This window comes from Ahaetulla prasina, chromosome 9 (genome assembly GCF_028640845.1).
Source record: "Ahaetulla prasina isolate Xishuangbanna chromosome 9, ASM2864084v1, whole genome shotgun sequence".
Taxonomy (NCBI): Eukaryota; Metazoa; Chordata; class Lepidosauria; order Squamata; family Colubridae; genus Ahaetulla; species Ahaetulla prasina.
In genome coordinates this window covers 14,271,142-14,292,304 of record NC_080547.1, presented here as the reverse complement: position 1 = coordinate 14,292,304, position 21,163 = coordinate 14,271,142, and the positions used below count along the sequence as shown (strand labels likewise).

The 21,163-nt window shown below is 43.9% G+C and overlaps 1 protein-coding gene across 5 annotated transcripts in view; it reads right to left on the bottom strand.

The window, feature by feature from the left end:
* The window catches only part of GRAMD1B (GRAM domain containing 1B), a 186,087-nt gene that overhangs the window by 137,538 nt on the left and 27,386 nt on the right, over positions 1 to 21,163 (bottom strand). For all 5 annotated transcript variants that reach the window (XR_009156497.1, XM_058194599.1, XM_058194600.1 and 2 more), the window contains exon 2: positions 11,734 to 11,799. Coding sequence is in view for 4 of the 5 variants with exons in the window: in XM_058194599.1 (XP_058050582.1) it covers positions 11,734 to 11,799 (66 nt within the window). In the remaining variant the exon portion in view is untranslated. The remainder of the gene's footprint in view (positions 1 to 11,733; positions 11,800 to 21,163) is intronic.

The following is a 21,163-nucleotide window of genomic DNA, read 5'->3' as shown; positions in this document are numbered from 1 at the left end:
GAAATACACTCCAGCCTCTCAAGGCTGTCTCCCAGGGTTACCCACAGCAGCCGGAGGGAAGTGATCTCTACAACCCGTGAAATTGCTCTGTGGGCGAATGTGATTGATGACAGACCTTGGGGTGGGGTAGAAGGGAAACAGGGTCATGATTGGGGAGTAAATTATGTGGGGTCAGAGTTGGCTTCACTTGGAATGTGGGGACATGAAGCTCCTAATAGATAACTGGATTTCTTTTGAAGCTTGGTTTGAGGCTCATGATTTAATTATTTATTTATTTATTTATTTATTTATTTATTTATTTAGATTTTTATACCGCCCTTCTCCCGAAGGACTCAGGGTGGTGTACAGCCAGGATAAAACTCAATATATATACAATTAAAACCAGAATTTAAAACAAAGCAAATTACAAAAAAGGCCAACATTAAAATTTAAAAATTTAAAACCCTAAAACAATAAAAACCCAATTTAAAATAGTGAATCTATTATGCCAGTCCCGCTTGAATAAATAAATATGTTTTTAGTTCACGGCGAAAGGTCCGAAGATCAGGCACTTGGCGTAGGCCAGGGGGAAGTTCATTCCAGAGCGTCGGAGCTCCAACAGAGATGGCCCTGCTCCTGGGGGCCACCAGCCGACACTGTTTGGCGGACAGCACCCTGAGAAGACCCTCTCTGTGAGAGCGTACGGGCGTCCATCAGAACCCTGACACCGAGCAAAACCAAAGGTTTTTTTTTGTTTGTTTACGTTTATATCCCCCCCTTCTCCGAAGACTCAGGGCGGCTTACAGTAAGTTCTTCCCTCCATTTAAGACATAAATACACCTTAGCACAAGGCCTAAATAGACTTAGCACAGATTAGAAAAACAAACAAAATCCCCCAAACTCCCCTTCTGGAGTGTCTCTCTGTCGTGTCCCACTCCTCCGCTGATGGCCAGGTCAGGGAAATCCGAATCAGGTGTGCCTCTGCAGCTCTGCCAAAGTCCTAGCAAAGTCCTCAGGGCAGGCAGGAGACCAGAAAGTGACTTCAGCAAGATATGTTTAGACTTTGCCTGACTCAGAGAATGCCAGAAAGCAGATCCTTTATATAGGCCATGGGGTGTGGCTCCATGACTCAGCACTTATCCAGGCCTGCCCCTCCCTTCCTTCTGTTGCCTCCACCTATCAAGTCTTCTGACGCGAGGGTCACTCCAGTCTGCAGCTGTTGGTAATAGACCTCCCTCAGGCTCACATGCTGTGGAGGAGGGGGAGGGGTCTAGTTGCTCCGTTTGCCTGGGCATGGAGCCAGAGCTGGGGGCTGGAGATACTTCCTCCTCTTCAGCCTGTCTGGGCATGGAGCCAGGGCTGGGGCCAGGAGGCATACCAGGACATTCCTCAGCGTTCGGAAGCAGATAAGAAGACCCCGGCTGAGGTGAGATTGGACGAGACACAACACTCTCTACATCTTTTCACAACCCAAATTGCATCACAGTACTCCCCCCCAACGATTTGCACCCCCTACAAACATTGAGTGCATCCATTCAGGGTGACCGTCCTTGCCTGTTCCGGCAAAGGTCAAATTCCAAATCTCCATCACTGACCTAGAGAAAGGAGCTTTTAGCACTTCTTCATCATCCCAGCCAAAGAACCAGATAAACAGACTGGCTGCAGTATTAACCTTTCTAAAGGGAAAAAAAAAAACTGAACCTCCATCCATCTCCCTCTGGAGATTCAGATAACAGAATAACAGAGTCGGAAGAGACCTTGGAGGTCTTCTAGTCCAACCCCCTGCTCAAGCAGGGAACCTGCCTATACCTTTTCAGACAAATGGCTCTCCAATCTCTTCTTGAAAACCTCCAGTGATGGAGCACCCACGACTCCTAGAGATAATCCGTTCCATGGATTAATTGTTCTGGAAAACTGTCGGGAAATTTCTGCTAAATTCTAGGCAGGTCCTTTCCTTGGTTAGTTTCCATCCGTTGCTTCTTGTCCTGCCTTCAAATGCTTTGGAAAATAGAAAGTCAACACCTCCCCCCCCCCTTACTGTTTTGCAATTCCCTGGGATCCGTCCCTCCCATTCAGATCCCCCTACCTAGAGCCCACTCAGCCCCTCAGGATCCCTTCCAGGGGGTTGGACTAGATGACCTCCAAGGTCCCTTCCAACTCTGTTACTGTTACTATTATGGTTTATGAAGTAAAACCTACTTCCAATTTATGGACTCCACCACCAGAGGTTGTAAAGGCAGCTCTTATTTTAGGTCAAGGTCAAGTTTCCCATCGCACATATGTGCTATCCTGACTCAAGAGGGCGGTGCTCATATCTGTTTCAAAGCTGAAGAGCCAGCGCTGTCCAAAGACGTCTCCGTGGTCATGTGGCCAGCATGACTAAACGCCAAAGGCGCACAGAACGCTGTTCCCTTTCCACCAAAGGTGGTCCCTATTTTTCTACTTGCCTTTTTTACCTACTTTCGAACTGCTAGGTTGGCAGAAGCTGGGACAAGTCACGGGAGCTCACCCCGTTGCGCGGCAGCACTCGGGATTCGAACCACTGAACTGCCGACCTTTCGATCGACAAGGTCAGCATCTTAGCCACTGAGCCACCGCGTCCCGTAGCTCTTATATTAGTTAGCTTCAAAAAGGATGAAATCAATGACTAGAGAGCCTGTCCATCAACAGGTATTAAAGACGGTTAATGGAACCTCCCTTTCAGAAGCAGAATAAGTCTGAAAAAAAACCGACGACCGGGAGATCTAATTGCATTTCAACCTGCTGGTTGATCTGTTTGTTTCCCACAAAGCAACTGGAGCGCGATCCCAGCAAGCCGCTCTTCCCATCTCACACTCGCACCCCCAGCTTTAGCAAGACACAGCCCTCCCTGCCGTCCAAAGATACACCAGATATACTTACATAAGTCTGAGAAAGGAGAACTTTTTTCTCAAGGAAGCTAACCGGAGATGGCAAGTTTGCTTTGCACCTAAGTTGGAGGAGATCTTCTTGGAATCAAGGTTCTGGACCATGACTGGGCTTGGCAAAGTGCTGGCAGGTAACGCAGGAGACCACAACCCATAGAAAGCTTCCCCGAAGTTCTCAAGGTGCCCCAACTGTCTAGTCCTGAAGGAAACGTCGGTTCAGAGTCCAGGCCATAGAAACAGGTCCAAAAGGCAACGTGTGTATTGAACGCTTGGCGCATGGGCCTTTCTCTTCTCAAGTCAAGATCCCTCAGAGGGATAACGCCATAGGTTCCAGGTCTCCAGAAGAGAGAACTTCTGGACGGCACAGTCTTCACCAGATTTTCCCCAACAGCTTCCTTCCTGAGTCCTTCTCCCACTTCTGAGAATTAAAACGATCTTGGCTGGATAGTTTTGATTGCTTCTTTTCGGGAACTGCGGTGCGGTCGTCCCTGATGCTCAGAGTTCTCTCCGCGTGTGTGTATCTTGAGATGGCTCTTCTCTCTCCCACTTCTTAAGAAACAAACTAGCCCTGCCTGCCCAGCTCCACCTGGGCATGATCTCAGCTGCAGTGTGTGTGCTATCAGAAAGGTTGAGCCACTGCTTCTTAATTCCCAACGCGGCACCTGAAAACAACATTCCCCCCGCCCCCAGGAGCTCAAAGCTTGCTACCTCCTGCCATCATCAGCAAATAAACGGGTGGAGGAAGCAGCTGATCAACTGAAGCAGGTGGCACGAGAGAACATTGAGGCTCTACTCAGGACACAAAGACACGTGTACCAACACAAGCCTCCAGGAGCAAGAGGTTCTCAGAGAAGATCTTCTGGTCAGGATAGGAGTTTTTGTTTTGTTTTTTTAACACAGAAGAACAAAGTCGGAAAGGACCTCATAGGTCTTCTAGTCCAGCGGTCACCAACTGGTGGTCCGTGAGAAAATTTTGATGGTCCGCAGAAGAATTATTTACATTTTTTATATTGCACTAAATCAAGGGTCCTCAAACTACGGTTCCTGGGCTGGATACGTGCAATGAATATGTGTTGCTGCAGAGTCTCCCCCTTCGGGGTCTTTTTGTGTGGGTCAGAGGAGGGCAGTAATTCCGACTTGGGGTCTGCTTCAGCCTCCTGATGCAGGGCTTTGGGTGAAGGCTGGAGGGAAGCGCTGCTGGTGGTGAAGAGCCGGAGGGCCTCGTTCCAGTGGGACTGCCTCATGGCCTGGAACTGACCATCTCATCCCGCTGAGCCTCCAGGTGCCAGTACCTGGCCTTGCCCTCTTGCAGGTCTTCCCTCTGCTTGGAAAGCCTATGCTCCTAGTCCTCAGTGAGGTGCTTCTGCTGAGTTTTCTTGGTCAGATCCAATTTGAACTGAGCCAATTCTTTCTCATGGTGGCTGCTTAGCTCCAACAACTGCTTCCTGTTGGGGCCCTAAAGAGCCCAGACGGGAAGGCAAAGAGTGGCTGGGAGGGAAGGGGTGAGTAGAGGCCGATGAGACACCCCTTGACGTGAGTGACAACGAGTTGGCCACGCCCACCCAGTCACATGACTACCTAGCCACGCCCACCCAGGTGGTCATTAGGCAGATCATATCAGTGGTCCGCGGGATTTAAAATTATGAATTTAGTGGTCCCTGAGGTCCGAAAGGTTGGGGACCCCTGGTCTAGTCCAACCTCCTGCTCAAGCAGGCAAGCGCCTATACTGTTCAGAACAGATGGTTGTCCAATCTCGTCTTAGGAACCTCCAGCGATGGAGCACCCCTAACTTCTGAAGGGAAGCCGTTCCACTGGTTAATTTGTTCTCCCTGTTAGGACATTTCTCCTTCGTTCTAGGTTGGTTCTCTTCCTTGATTAGTTTCCATCCACTGGATTTTGAGTGTTTGGAGCCCCCTCCTGACTAAAGAAGGTGGAAGAGCAGAAAGGGACTTCAATTGGGGGGGGGGCTCTTGGCCTTTTTTTGGCAACACATCTAGGACTTTGTGACTGTCACTGTTCCAGAACCGGGGTCCCTTTCAAAAATATAGCCCAGATTGCATCCAAAGGACAGATTCCTCTCATCTCAAAATCTGTTCCATTCCTTCCTCGTGTTGCTATAAAAACCTGTTGTGCCTCGCCCGCCCCCCTCTCCGCAGCCGGGCCCCTCTCATCTCCTGTTATCTCAGCCAGAGATGGATAATGAAGACGAATGGCCTGGCATGCCTCCAGCCCCCAGTCCTGGCACCATGCCCAGACAGACTGAGCAAGATGAATGGCCTGGCATGCCTTCAGCCCCCAGTCCTGGCACCATGCCCGGACAAACTGAGCAAATAAACCCCTCCCCCACAGCATGTGAATGTTGTGCCTCATCCGCTTTCCCCGCAGCCGGGGCCTTCTTATCTGCTTCCGAACACTGAGGAATGTCCTAGCATGCCTCCCGGCCCCAGCCCTGGCTCCATGCCCAGACAGGCTGAGGAAGAAGAAGTGCCTCCAGCCCCCAGCCCTGGCTCCATGCCCAGGCAAACGGAGCAATTAGACCCGTCCCCCTCCCCCACAGCATGTGAGCCTGAGGAAGGTCAATTACCAACAGCTGCAGACTGGAGTGACCCTCGCTTCAGAAGAATTGATAGGCGGCGGCGACAGAAGGAAGGGAGGGGCAGGCCTGGATAAGTGCTGAGTCATGGAGCCACACCCCATGGCCTATATAAAGGATCTGCTTTCTGGCATTCTCTGAGTCAGGCAAAGTCTACCTTATCTTGCTGAAGTCACTTTCTGGTCTCCTGCCTGCCTTGAGGACTTTGCTAGGTCTTTGGCAGAGCTGCAGAGACACGCCTGATACGGATTTCCCTAACCCGGTCGTCAGCGGAGGAGTGGGACACGACAGTGAACATGAGGAACATGAAACCAGTCACAAGCTGGAATTACCAGCAGCTGGAGGCTGGAGGGACCCACGCTTCCGGAGAATGGAGAGGTGACGTCAGCAAAAGGAAGGGAGGGGCAGGCCTGGATAAGTGCTGAGTCATGGAGCCACACCCCATAGCCTATATAAAGGATCTGCTTTCTGGCATTCTCTGAGTCAGGCAAAGTCTAATTTGGATTGCTGAAGTCACATCTTGGACTCCTACCTGCCCTGAGAACTCTGACAGAACTTAGGCAAAGCTGTGGAGGTTTTGTGGCCACGCTTGAGACAGACTTCCCCGACCCGGCCATCAGAGGAGGAGTGGGACACGTCAAAACCTTAGAGCTTTTCACGTTACCTTTCCTTCCTGAAACTCCCCAGGTAAAGGACACACAAGAAAATGAAGTCATTGACAGCTGGAGCAAAGGAAGGGAGGGGCAGGCCTGGATAAGTGCTGAGTCATGGAGCCACACCCCATAGCCTATATAAAGGATCTGCTTTCTGGCATTCTCTGAGTCAGGCAAAGTCTAATTTGGATTGCTGAAGTCACATCTTGGACTCCTGCCTGCCCTGAGAACTCTGACAGAACTTAGGCAAAGCTGTGGAGGCTTTGTGGCCATGCTTGATACAGACTTCCCCGACCCGGCCATCAGAGGAGGAGTGGGACACATCAAAACCTTAGAGCTTTTCATGTTACCTTTCCTTCCTGAAACTCCCCAGGTAAAGGACACACAAGAAAATGAAGTCATTGACAGCTGGAGCTTTTTCGGCAGCCCCTAAATCTTATTCTTGAATGCTCTTAAATCGCTCCTTCTTCAATAAGAGGCACAACTTTGTGTGTACACAATGCAGGAGGTTTCAAACCAAGGATCCGGTTTAAGGTACCTGAACTAAGGAGACATTTCCTGACAGTGAGAGCAATTAATCGGTGGAAGGACTTGCCTTGAGAAGTTGTGGGTGCTCCATCACTGGAATCTCAATCTCAAGAAGAGATTGGACAATGATTTGTTCCGAAATGGTATAGGGTTTCCTGCCTGAGCAGGGGGTTGGACTAGAAGACCTCCAAGGTCCCTTCCAACTCTGTTGTTCTAGTATTCAATCACACACACAAATCAATTAAGACCCATCTGAAAGGAAGGAAATAGAGGGAGGGAGGCAAGAAAAAAGGAAGGAGGGAAGGAGGGAAAAAAGGAAGGAAGGAAGGAAGGAAGGAAGGAAGGAAGGAAGGAAGGAAGGAAGGAAGGAAGGAAGGAAGGAAGGATATAGAGGGAAGGAGGCAAGAAAGAAGGAAGGAAAGAGGGAGGGAAAAAAAGAAAGGAAGGAAGGAAAGAGAGGGGAAAAAAGGAAGGAAGGAAGGAAGGAAATAGAGGAGGGAGGCAAGAAAGAAGGAAGGAAGGAAGGAGGGGAAAAAGGAAGGAAGGAAGGAAATAGAGGGAAAGAGGCAAGAAAGAAGGAAGAAAGGAGGGAGGGAGAGAGGGAAAAAAGGAAGGAAGGAAGGAAGGAGGAAAAAGGAAGGAAGGAAGGAAGGAAATAGAGGGAGGGAGGCAAGAAAGAAGGAAGGAAGGAAGGAAGGAAGGAAGGAAGGAAGGAAGGAAGGAAGGAAGGAAGGAAGGAAGGAAGGAAGGAAATAGAGGGAGGGAGGCAAGAAAGAAGGAAGGAAGGAGGGAGGGGAAAAAGGAAGGAAGGAAGGAAGGAAATAGAGGGAGGGAGGCAAGAAAGAAAGAAAGAAGGAAGGAGGGGAAAAAGGAAGGAAGGAAGGAAATAGAGGGAGGGAGGCAAGAAAGAAAGAAAGAAGGAAGGAAGGAAGGAAGGAAGGAAATAGAGGGAGGGAGGCAAGAAGGAAGGGCTAGAAGGAAGGAAGGAAGGGATTTAAACTTGTCTACCGTTCATCCGCTTTGTTCCCTCTGATTTCCTCCAGGGTAACCATTTCTACAGGGGCCTGGATAATTGGAGGGAAACATATGGAAGAAAAGGCTCAGCTACTGAATAGTAACTCTCAGCAGCGAGCTCCTCCCTTGGGTTATTAATTGGCCTTGAGAGGGACTTGTTGTTCTCTTCAGAACATTTTCTTTCCAGCTTTTGCTACCATCGGTCGAGTCATCATGACAAAGGCAACAGAAACAGAAATGGGCTGCAGCCTACAGAGAAGAAAGCAAGTATGGAGCTGCTTATAAAAGACCCTCGACCGCTATCAATTTTGCATGACATACTGAAATACAACCCAGTTAACCCGTAGCTACAATTCAGGATGCTGGGCAATCCCAGAAAACTAAGTAAGACATGGTGATATTGACTAGGTCAACAATGATCAGAAGCTAGAAACTCCTTGGTCTTCTAAGGTCTACAGTAGAGGCCAAAATTGTGGAAACCTTTTGGGAAAAGTGTATTTTCTAAAACTAGCTAATAACACTACTTTTTTTTTTTGGAGTAATACTATAAAATTATATATCAATGGAAAGACAATTTAATCAAGAATGTAATGCAATCACTTTTATGAAGGTTTTGCTATTAGAATAGCAGTTACAGTATAAAGAAGAAAAGTGAAACACGTAGAAAAAAATGAGATATACAAAAATGATCACCATAGAAAAAACGAGATATACAAAAATGATCACCATGGTTGATCCTTAGTTGGGTAACCTTTAGCATGAATTACGGCCTTACAACGTCTTCCCATGGAGTGAACCAAGTCTTTTAGTTCTGCAGCTGTTATGATGTGAAACCACGATTGAACGATGGCTTCTATTAACTGGGTTTTATTGCTGAGTCGCTTCTGACTAACAAGTTTCTTTAGGCAGCTCCATCGATTTTCAATTGGGTGAAGGTCTGGGCTATTCTCAGGCCATTCCAGCAGTGGAATAAGATTATCTTGAAACACACACACAAAAAAAGTGGTGTTATTAGCCATCAAACCTCAAAAATACACTTTCCCCAAAAGGTTTCCCCAATTTTGGCCACCACTGTATGTCCTGAGCTTCAAGGAATACTGTAGCTGCAGAAAGATTCCCAGCATCTACTCCTCTGCCTGAGGATGCTAGAGGAAGAATTCAGAGTAAAAATTGAATGTCTCCTGGCTCATCCTTATGGTTGGATCCGGAAGTTAACGTCTGTGTGGTGATCGCAACCATCTGGCTTCCATATTTCCACCAGCGCCCACACCCCCAGGAAATAACAGCTTTGGGTTAATACGCGGTAAGGAAGTTAAACAAATAAAACACAATGGGAGAATATTGAAGAACAGAGCATTCTGCGGCAGTAGGAAAATCGCAGTCCAAATGTAAGATATGTCGGGGGGGGGGAAGGGGGGGAAGGGAAGAATTGTCTTTTCTGCTAATGAAAAAAAAAAAAAACCTACAAAACTTCAAGACTGGAAGTCAAAGCATATTTTGCTAACCTGGCTGGAAAGAAAGTCATGCACACGGTTTTCACTTTTTTTTTTTTTTTTTTGTACTGATGCTGCAGTTTGAAGTTATAATAAGTCAGAAAGCACATTAGGTTTCTTACTCAAATTACACTCTCTTTCTCCTGGCTTCTTTCCCTCTGGTCTCCATTTTTTTTTTTTTTTTACATTTATATCCCGCCCTTCTCCGAAGACTCAGGGCGGCTTACAGTGTGTAAGGCAATAGTCTCATTCTATTTGTATATTTACAAAGTCAACTTATTGCCCCCCCCACAACAATCTGGGTCCTCATTTTACCTACCTTATAAAGGATGGAAGGCTGAGTCAACCTTGGACCTGGTGGGACTAGAACCTGCAGTAATTGCAGGCTGCTGTGTTTTAATAACAGGCTTCTTACAGCCTGAGCCACACCATTCCTTTGCTAGGAGACTGGGGAAGAGCAGAAGGCGGGTTTCACATAATTTTACCACCGGTTTGCCACGCACTGAAAATGTGCTTGCGCCCGGCCTTCTGTGCAGGCGCTTTGCTCGTGCGCGTGGCTTGCATGCATGCGCATGGCTTAGAAAACATGGCGAAATAGGACAGCATAGTGCCACTACGGGTTTGTCCGAACCGGCGTGAACCAGCTGAATATCACACCACTGGGGAAGAGAGTTCATACTCATTCACACGCCATTCCAAAAAGGCAATGAAAAAGCTAAGAAGGAAACAAACAACAACAACAACAAAACGGGCAGCAGGTACTCCTCAACTTATAACAGTTCATTTAGTGGCCATTCAAAGTTACAAAAGCATGAAAAAGTGGACTGATGAGCGGTTTTCACACTTATGACCTCCCCTCGGTCATGTGATCAACATTCAGACATTTGAAAACTGACTCATATTTATGACGGTTGGGGTGCCCGGGGTGTGTGTGTCATGCGATAAACTTTTGCAAGCGTCTGAGAAGCAAAGCCAATGGGGATGTCAGATTTATTTTAACAACCGTGCTACTAACAATCACAATGTTAATGATTCGCTTAACAACGGCATCAAGAAAGGTCATAAATTCCCCGGGCAAAATTCACTTAACAAATGTCTTGCTTAGTATGTAGACATTGTTTATCTCTGTGTGCCTGTTGATAGCTCTTACCAACACTGACAGGGAAAGCCACTTGTATATAAACCAGAGAGCACCCTTCCAGCACTGATGATGTTACCTAGTTGGGTCATGAAATGTCTGCAAGAAAACCACCAAGCTCAGAGGGCACCAAGGAACCCCATAGGTCAACCTTGAACTACAAATATTTCTCTTCTATTGGTATGCTATTTTTCTCTGTTTTCATTCAAACCATGATTATGTATGTATGTATGCATTTAGTCATGAGAACAGAACAGAACAGAACAGAACAGAACAGAACAGAATAGAATAGATATTGGAGTGAAGAATAGAATGGAATGGAATGGAATAGAATGGAATAGAATAGAATAGAATAGAATAGAATGGAATGGAATGGAATGGAATGGAATGGAATGGAATGGAATGGAATGGAATGGAATAGAATAGAATAGATATTGGAATGGAGAAGAGAAGAGAAGAGAAGAGAAGAGAAGAGAAGAGAAGAGAAGAGAATAATGAATGGAATAGAATAGAATAGAATAGAATAGAATAGAATAGAATAGAATAGAATAGAATAGAATAGAATAGAATAGAATATTGGAATGAAGAATAGAATAGAATAGAATAGAATAGAATAGAATAGAATAGAATAGAATAGAATAGAATAGAATAGATATTGGAATGAAGAAGAGAAGAGAAGAGAAGAGAAGAGATATTGGAATGAAGAATAGAATAGAATAGAATAGAATAGAATAGAATAGAATAGAATAGAATAGAATAGAATAGAATAGATATTGGAATGAAGAATAGAATAGAATAGGAATAGAATAGAATAGAATAGAATAGAATAGAATAGAATAGAATAGAATAGAATAGAATAGAATAGAATAGAATAGAATAGAATAGAATAGATATTGGAATGAAGAAGAGAAGAGAAGAGAAGAGAAGAGAAGAGAAGAGAAGAGAAGAGAAGAGAAGAGAAGAGAAGAGAAGAGAAGAGAAGCCTTTATTGGCCAAGTGTGATTACATGATTACACATACAACGGATTTGTTTCCGGTACATAAGCACTCAATGTACATATAACAATAGTGATAGATCATGAACATAGTCTTTGTAAAAATACATTCATCATAAAACATTAGTTATGTAGTGCATATTGGAGGTGATGTCCCTTTGAGAGCTGCATGCATCGAAATTTCATTTTAATGTACGATGCCGATTAGTGCACATTCAAAGTGACAATAACATTATTCTAAGTTCCAAGTTTTCTTTTACAACCTGGAAATTGGGCTGCAAACAGGCTTCGTATTCAGATCTCCAAGGCTGGAGAGACTTTTTCTGGACCAGAATGGATAGAATTTTGATGTAACTGAGAGTACCAGGTTGTAGTGGTAGGGGAAATGCTCATTATTCAACCCATCAACGGAATCCCTTCTTCCAGTTACTTACCTGTCATCACGTAGTCGGGGGCTCAGAAATCGGGAGGGATCATCCTCATGACTGCTGTGTTGGCTGCTGGAGAAACAAGCAAAATATGAGGCACAAAGGAAATGACTCTTAACTGAATAGCTAAATCCATTTGGTTGCACATAGAAGGTATCTTTTCTTTTATGTACACTGAGAGCCTATGCACCAAGACAAATTCCTTGGGTGTCCAATCACACTTGGCCAATAAAAATTCTATTCTATTCTATTCTATTCTATTCTATTCTATTCTATTCTATTCTATTCTATTCTATTCTATTCTATTCTATTCTTCATTCCAATATTTCTTCTCTTCTCTTCTCTTCTCTTCTCCTATTCTATTGTATTCTATTGTATTCTATTCTATTCTATTCTATTCTTCATTCCAATATTTCTTCTTCTCTCTTCTCTTCCCTTCCCTTCCCTTCCCTTCCGTTCTCTTCTCTTCTTCTATTCTATTCTATTCTATTCTATTCTATTCTATTCTATTCTTTTTTCTTTTCTTTTATGTACACTGAGAGCCTATGCATCAAGACAAATTCCTTGTCTGTCCAATCACACTTGGCCAATAAAAATTCTATTCTATTCTATTCTATTCTATTCTTTTCTTTTCTATTCTTTTCTATTCTTTCAATATTTTCTATTCTATTCTATTCTATTCTTATTCTATTCTATTCTATTCTATTCTATTCTTCTATTCTTTTATGTACACAAATTCCTTGTGTGTCCAATCACACTTGGCCAATAAAAATTCTATTCTATTCTATTCTATTCTATTCTATTCTATTCTATTCTATTCTATTCAAATGAAAGCTTTATCCTGCTCATTTATACATGGCATGTCCTTATTCTCTTATTTTTTTTAATTTTATGTATTTATTTATTTCGTCAAGCATGTATTTTATGACAGATACAAGTTTAAACGTAATTATAAATACATGTAAAGGATACGAATAAAAGAAAACATTAGGGCCACCAGCTAGATTGGCAAAGATGTTCCCCAACACTTCACCATTATGTGGGAAATGTAAACAACAAAAGGGAATTCATTATCATATGTGATGGTCCTGTCATAAACCGAAACATTATTGGCAAAAAATTAAGTTACAAATAGAAGAAATTATAAATCAATATATAGAAATGAGGCCAGAAACATTTTTAACTGGGAATAATTCCAGGGTCATATGAAAAAGAAATACAGAATGGCTTGCTGGGGAATTCTGGGAGTTCACGTCCACAAGCTTTAAAGTTGCCAACTCTGAATATATCTCTTTTAGAGGAAACAACAGACTTTCTATGCCTTTATTTATCACAGATGTCTTGTTTTTCCAAACGTAATTTTTTTTTCCAATACATTCCTCAATTTTTATTAGGGCCCCTAATATATTATGCCCCTTCCCTCTGCCCCATTCTTCAAATGCCTTTCTTTTTAATTATGCCCAGAGCCATTTGGCAGGATGGCAGCCTTCCAAAATCTAATAAAACAAGTATAAATAAATAAACACAACACCGTGAAAGCAAGGAAATGATGGGGAACAGGACTAAAAAATAATAAAAATCAGAGACTATCCTTCAAGCCACACTGCAACTATTATCCTCGGGCTTAAAATATCACCAGATTAAAATACTTCAGATTGAATGTCTATTCCGAACTGGAAGCTGAAGTCCTAGAGGGGGTATCCAATTTCTCGCATAATCCGGAAAGTTAGCCTTCAAACCATCCCAGAATGACAGCACCCGCTGGCATCAAAATCATCTTATCAAGAAATAAACCCCGTTGATGGACGTTTCCAGTCTCGCCAAAGGTGATTTAGCTTTTTACGATGTATTTTTAACCAGCATCAAAATCACACAACTCAAGAATTCACATCTGCATTTTCTCCACCGCAGGGATAGGAAAGTCGGAAGGGCGGGGGGGGGAGGGAGAGATTCTAGATGTTGCAACTACAATTCCCAGAAGCTCACTTCAGTTTGGTGTGGAGGAATGCTGGGAGTTGTAGTTCAGCCCCATCTGAAAGGCCACAATTTCACTGGTCTTGATCTAGGCCAAGCCATCCTATATCCTACAAGTCTGATTTCCCTGACGAACGAACGAAAGAAAGAAAGAAAGAAAGAAAGAAAGAAAGAAAGAAAGAAAGAAAGAGGGAGGGAGGGAGGGAGGGAGGGAGAGAGAGAGAAAGAAAGAAAGAAAGAAAGAAAGAAAGAAAGAAAGAGGGAGGGAGGGAGAGAGAGAGAGAAAGAAAGAAAGAAAGAAAGGGGGGAGGGAGGGAGGGAGGGAGGGAGAGAGAGAGAGAGAGAGAAAGAAAGAAAGAAAGAAAGAAAGAAAGAAAGAAAGAAAGAAAGAAAGAAAGAAAGAAAGAAAGAACAGTATTGCCTATAAACAGATATGGACTGCCCTATTTCAACAATATTCCAAACCGTCATTTAGCATGGGTTGTGAATTTCTTACTACAGAACCACAAACATTTCCAAAAATTATACAACCATCATGTCCCAAAGGTGCTTTTTTTCAGGAGGCAACTGGACTTTCTTCTTTTTTTCTTTTGAAGACGTTTCACTTCTCATCCAAGAAGCTTCTTCAGCTCTGACTGGATGGTGGGGAATGGAAGGATTTATGCTCCTTGCATAAACACCTGAGTAGTGCTAATGGTTCCTGTAGTCTGCAATTTTTAAAAGACTTTTAGTGATACAATTTGGGATGGACACCCTTTGAATGGTGTGGGAGTAGGAATGGATTTCCAGAGGAAAAACTGCAGACTACAAGAACCAGGAGCATCACTCAGGAGGGCTTCAAGGACCCTCTAAAAGGATGCAAAGGACCAGCTGACTGGAAGGAGTATAAATCCTTCCATTCCCCACCATCCTGTCAGAGCGGAAGAAGCTTCTTGGATGAGAAGCGAAACGTCTTCAAAAGAAAAAAACAAACTTTTGCTAGACCTATTCTTGAATACAGCTCACCTGTCTGGAACCCATACCACATCTCTGACATTAATACAATTGAACGTGTCCAGAAATATTTTACAAGAAGAGTTCTCCGCTCCTCTGAAAACAACAAAATACCTTATACCTCCAGACTTGAAATCCTGGGATTAAAAAACTTAGAACTCCGCCGACTCCGACAAGACCTGTGTTTAACACACAGAATCATCTATTGCAATGTCCTTCCTGTTAAAGACTACTTCAGCTTCAATCGCAATAATACAAGAGCAAACAATAGATTCAAACTTAATGTTAACCGCTTCAATCTTGACTGCAGAAAATATGACTTCTGTAACAGAGTTGTTAATGCTTGGAACTCACTACCTGACTCTGTGGTCTCTTCTCAAAATACCAAAAACATCAACCAAAAACTGTCTACTATTGACCTCACCCTATTCCTAAGAGAACTATAAGGGGCATGCATAAGAGCACAAAAGTGCCTACCGTTCCTGTCCTATTGGTCCCTTTCATTATATCAAATTAATATAGTTGTTGCATACTTTTGCTTATATATATATGTTTATATGATGTGTTGTTGTTTTATGTTGATGTTTGTGTATACTGTTGTGACAAAAAAAAACAAACTTTTGCTAGACCTATTCTTGAATACAGCTCACCTGTCTGGAACCCATACCACATCTCTGACATTAATACAATTGAACGTGTCCAGAAATATTTTACAAGAAGAGTTCTCCGCTCCTCTGAAAACAACAAAATACCTTATACCACCAGACTTGAAATCCTGGGATTAGAAAACTTAGAACTCCACCGACTCCGACAAGACCTGTGTTTAACACACAGAATCATCTATTGCAATGTCCTTCCTGTTAAAGACTACTTCAGCTTCAATCGCAATAATACAAGAGCAAACAATAGATTCAAACTTAATGTTAACCGCTTCAATCTTGATTGCAGAAAATATGACTTCTGTAACAGAGTTGTTAATGCTTGGAACTCACTACCTGACTCTGTGGTCTCTTCTCAAAATACCAAAAACATCAACCAAAAACTGTCTACTATTGACCTCACCCTATTCCTAAGAGAACTATAAGGGGCATGCATAAGAGCACAAAAGTGCCTACCGTTCCTGTCCTATTGTTCCCTTTCATTATATCAAATTAATATAGTTGTTGCATACTTTTGCTTATATATATGTTTATATGATGTGTTGTTGTTTTATGTTGATGTTTGTGTATACTGTTGTGACAAAAAAAAAAACAGAAGTCCAGTTGCCTCCTGAAAAAGCACCTTTGGGACAACCATGACCTGGATTTATTTATTTTTTATTTATTTATTTTTATTTATTTATTTTGTCACAACAGTATATACAATCATCAATATAAACAATAACCCATCATGAAAGAAAAAGTATATATAAGTAAACGTATAAGTAAAAGTATGCATATAATACTATAATGAAGGGAACAATAGGACAAGAACAGTATTATTATTATTATTATTATTATTATTATTATTATTATTATTATTATTATTATTATTATTATTATTATTATTATTATTATTATTAATTAGATTTTTATATCGCCCTTCTCCCGAAGGACTCAGGGCGGTTAACAGCCAAGATAAAACAGCAATAATATATAAATAAAACAATAATTAAAAAACTTATTAGACATAAGGCCAGATTAAAACATTTAAAACCATAAAAACCCCATAAAATGTATATCAAATATTAAAAGCTATTTAAAATTGCTATGCCAGTCCTGCGCGACAAAACAGATAAGTTTTCAGCTCGCGGCGGAAGGTCCGAAGGTCCGGCGATTGACGAAGTCCAGGGGGAAGTTCATTCCAAGGGTGGGAGCCCCCACAGAGAAGGCCCTTCCCCTGGGGGCCGCCAGCCGACATTGCTTGGCGGACGGCACCCTGAGAAGTCCCTCTCTGTGCGAGCGTACGGGTCGGTGGGAGGCATTCGGTAGCAGTAGGCGGTCCCGTAAGTAACCTGGCACTTTTGTGCTCTTATGCACGCCCCTTATAGTCCTCTTAGGAATGGGGTGAGGTCAATAGTAGACAGTTTTTGGTTGAAGATTTTGGGGTTATGACTATGACAGAGAATCTCTATAGACTTTTATACAACCATCAATCCATGATGCTGTAGATCTGCTAGTGTGTGGTTTTTTTTTTTCTGATGTCTGACATTTTTCCTGGACTCCCCAGAGCCCAGGGGGAAGGAAGTGAGATTTATACTCCTGATGCTAAGAAGTCTGGATGAAGAACCCAAGGAATTAATTGCAAATGCTTCCTCCATCCACATGATGTCACCGTTTCCTTTTACAGCTGTGCAAATCCCGGAATGGCTCTAAGAAGAGGACATCTGAGGCCAAATGGCTTCTGATGTGAAGCTCCCTGCTGTCGTTATTGCACAATTAGTCGGGATTCTGTTGCTCGGGAATCCACTCCTTGTGGTTATTTTCTATTGGTTGGCCAATGCTATTTATAGAGAACTCCCCGATTTGAGCTTCCGAGCTACAGATGCTTGCTTCTGTTTTCTCTCTTCTTTTAACAGTTAATTCACGCTTGACCCCTGCAATAATTTTAAGGAGGAATTTCCTAAAGCCAAAGGCTATGGAACGGTGGAACGGCTTTTTTTTATTATTATAATTTGAATTTATATCCCGCCCTTCTCCGAAGACTCAGGGCGGCTTACACAGTGTTAAGCAATAGTCTTCATCCATTTGTATATTATATACAAAGTCAACTTATTGCCCCCAACAATCTGGGTCCTCATTTTACCTACCTTATAAAGGATGGAAGGCTGAGTCAACCTTGGGCCTGGTGGGGCTTGAACTTGCAGTAATTGCAAGCAGCTGCTGTTAATAACAGACTGCATTAGTCTGTAGAGCCACCAGAGGCCCACCTAGCCACGCCCACCCAGCCGGTCATTAGGCAGATCATATTAGTGGTCCGCGGGGTTTAAAATTATGAATTGCCTAGGCTTGCCTTCAGAAGTTGTAGGGACTTCATCACTGGAGGTTTTTAAGAAAAGACTGGACAGCCATGGAAAATGTGGATTGATTATATTCAAAATAAGTATCAGATAAAAAAATATCGAATAGCATATGAGTAAATTTAGGAAATATTTTGTATTAGATATATTTCTGAAGGAGAGGGGAATTGAGAGTGTGATTAAGTGTGGAGAGACTAGAGATTATAATTTAGGAATTATTTTAGATTATTATTGTTAGTTTTGATACCCTGCATTTTGTTCTGGGAAGTCGGGGTGGGGGTAAGGGGAGGGAATTGGGGGTTGAGGGTAGAGGATGGAGTGATGGTTAATGTACAGGGATTATTGAAGATGTATAAATATAATTAATGTAGGGTCGGGTCTGCCCAGTTACCATTTTAGAATGGTGGGGAGGGAGAAAAGAGGAGAGAGTAGGAGGTAGGAAGAGGAGAAGAGGGTAGAAGAGGAGAAGGAAGGTGTAGGGTGGAGGAGGAGGATGTAGATAAGAGAAGGAGAGGAAGGTCTGGAAAGTAAAAGAAGGTAGAAGAGGGAAGAGTGTTAAAAAGGGGGGTGGTGACTGGGCAGGCCCGACTAATTGTATATAACTGTACATTGAATGAGTTGTTTGACATGATTGTAAAAATAAAACTTTTTTATGAAAAAAAAAAAAAAAGAAAAGACTGGACAGCCAACTGTCTGGAATGGTCTAGGGCAGGGGGGTCACCAAACTTTCGGACCTCAGGGACCATTAAATTCATAATTTTAAACCCCGCGGACCACTAATATGATCTGCCTAATGACTGGCTGGGTGGGCGTGGCTAGGTGGTCATGTGACTGGGTGGGTGTGGCCAACTCGGTGTCACTCACGTCGAGGGGTGCCTCGCCAGCCTCTACTTCCCCTCCCCTCCCAGCTATTCCTCGCCTCCCCACCCGGGCTCTTTAGGGCCCCAACAGAAAGCAGCTGTTGGAGCTAAGCAGCCACCACAAGCAAGAGTTGGCAAAACAGCTCAGTTCAAATTGGATCTGACCAAGAAAACTCAGCAGAAGCACCTCACTGAGGACTAGGAGCATAAACTTTCCAAGCAGAGGGAAGACCTGCGAGACGGCAAGGCCAGGTACCGGCGCCTGGAGGCTCAGCAGGCTGAGATGATCAGCTAGTTCCAGGCCATGATGCAGTCCCATTGGAACAAGGCCCTCCGGCTCTTTGCCACCAGCAGCCCTTCCCTCCAGCCTTCGCCCAAAGCCTCGAACCAGGAGGCTGAAGCAGATCCCAAGTTGGAATTTCTGCCCCCCCTCTGACCCACACAAAAAGACCCCAAAGGGGGAGACTCTCTGCAGCAACACAACCGTTCATGGCACATATCTGTCCCAGGAGCCGTCGTTTGAGAACCCCTGCTTTAATGCAATATTAAAAATGCAAATCATTTTTCTGCGGACCAGCAAAATTTTCTCACGGACCACCAGTGGTCCACGGACCACCAGTTGGTGACCGCTGGACTAGATGACCTACCAGGTCCCTTCCGACTCTGTTAATCTGATCTCATCTTGAAGCAAAAGATTCGGCATTTTCTTTTTGCATGGAAGAATTCGCAAAGGCTTCTTACCTCATCTGTCAAGTCCCAGCAGAATCAACACCGTGCAAGAACCCTAGAATTTGAACCGGGGCTTAGCAGAGACTAAATTCCACCCCATGGAACTGTGATTTCTCCTCTGAGTCAATCTTAGCTTGGTGGCCAGGCTAGTCCATTCTCCTCCTTTGGTTCACTGCTCAATGTTCGGCCCCTGACCGTAAGGAACCTCAGTTTGCAAAAAAACGCAGGAGTAAAAATTAACTGGCTCAATTTAACGATTAAACCTTCTAGGCCAGACCTTCCTTGGGGGTCATTCTTGGTTTCCTCTTGGATTGATGCTGAACGTGCACAATTCAAAAGTCATTTAGGTTCAAAGGTTATTCAGGTGACTGGGCAAAATACTACTGAATAATAGCCTGTTCTCGCCCCTCCCTCCCTACCTCCCTCCCTCCCTCCCTTCCGCAGCATTACTTTCTGGAAGTCAGGTTAAGATAAGATAAAGCCTTCCTTATCATGAAGAACTGATGAGCTTTGCTTGGTCTCTCAGTGTTGTGGTCCGCCAGCAGCCTGCAGAGCTGGCAGCAGAGTTGGACAGCGATGAAGCTGAGGAAGAACATGGGCCAGTTCTGGAGGCTGGGGAAGGCCCAGATGAGGGCTCTGTGTCAGAGGCAGAGGTGCGGCCAGGGCCATCGGGGAGTGATGTGCGGACTCCGGAGTCTCCAGAGGCTGACAGTAGTGAGGCAGAGGAACAGGAGAAGCCTGTTCCTAATGCATGCATGAGAAGAGCTGCCAGAAGGCAAGAGCAGCTCAAGCAAAGAGGACGACTCGGGAGTAGGGCCAAGAGATGATTGGCCCCTCCCATAGGGCTTAAAAGACCAGCAACAGCATTTGGGCTCTTTGTCGGAAAACAATGTTGATAGAATTGCTCTTTGTCTTGCTGCATTTATTTCTTGTCGCCGTCTTCTGCTTTTGAACTTTTGCCAAGAAAAGCCTTTGGCAGTTTGCCTAATTAGACCAAGGTTGGTGATAAGACTGAAGAATTGTGTTATGAAGAATTTGTTTTGATTTAGTTTGGACTACGCTGAGAATGAGTTTAATTCTCAGCTGTTCTAATAAAGTCTGTTTGTTTTTTGAACTGAATGCGTCTACTACTACCTACTTGGGCCTGGGTCACAACACTCAGTTCAAAGCCGTCCCCCTCCTAGCCAGGCCCCAATCATTGTTGATCTGCAGGGATTTTCCCCAGCCGCTATCTCTTTCTTAAGAAAACTAATATTCCAGTATTCGTTGGTAGAAACAACATTAGAAACAGCATGCTTCGGCATAGCAAAGTTTTGTTTGACCTATGGTGATGTGGCGTAACCAGAGGTTGGCTTCTGTTACAAGCGGTTCGCCCAGCACTGGAAATGTGTGTGCGCACCATCCACGCATGCATGTGGCAGCACAAAACACAGCAATTCGCTCGTGCGTGCCATTCGCACATGCGTACGATGTCAAACAACAAAGCTATTCGCTCACACACTGTCCTTGCATGCATGCGGCATCAAAAACACAGCGATATAGGATGGGATTGCACCCGGGCCCACAGGTCACTACTACGGGTTCGCCTGAACCAGTGTGAACCGGCTGAATAGCACCTCTGGGCGTAACTGATAGATCATCACTTACAAGCCAAAAGACTTGTAGGAGAGGACAGGCAGAGACTGGAGGTGGAGTCAAGAGAGGAATTAGCCTGGAATCCTAATGTTCACACAAGTGGTCCAAATCCAGCCCAGCTTGAATTCTGTTGAACTCTTCTCCAGCACCAATTTATTGTTGGCTGTTAGTTGACTAGATTCCTCTGTACAGGTAGTCCTTGACATGCAACGGTTCGTTTAGTGACCATTCAAAGTTACAATGGCCC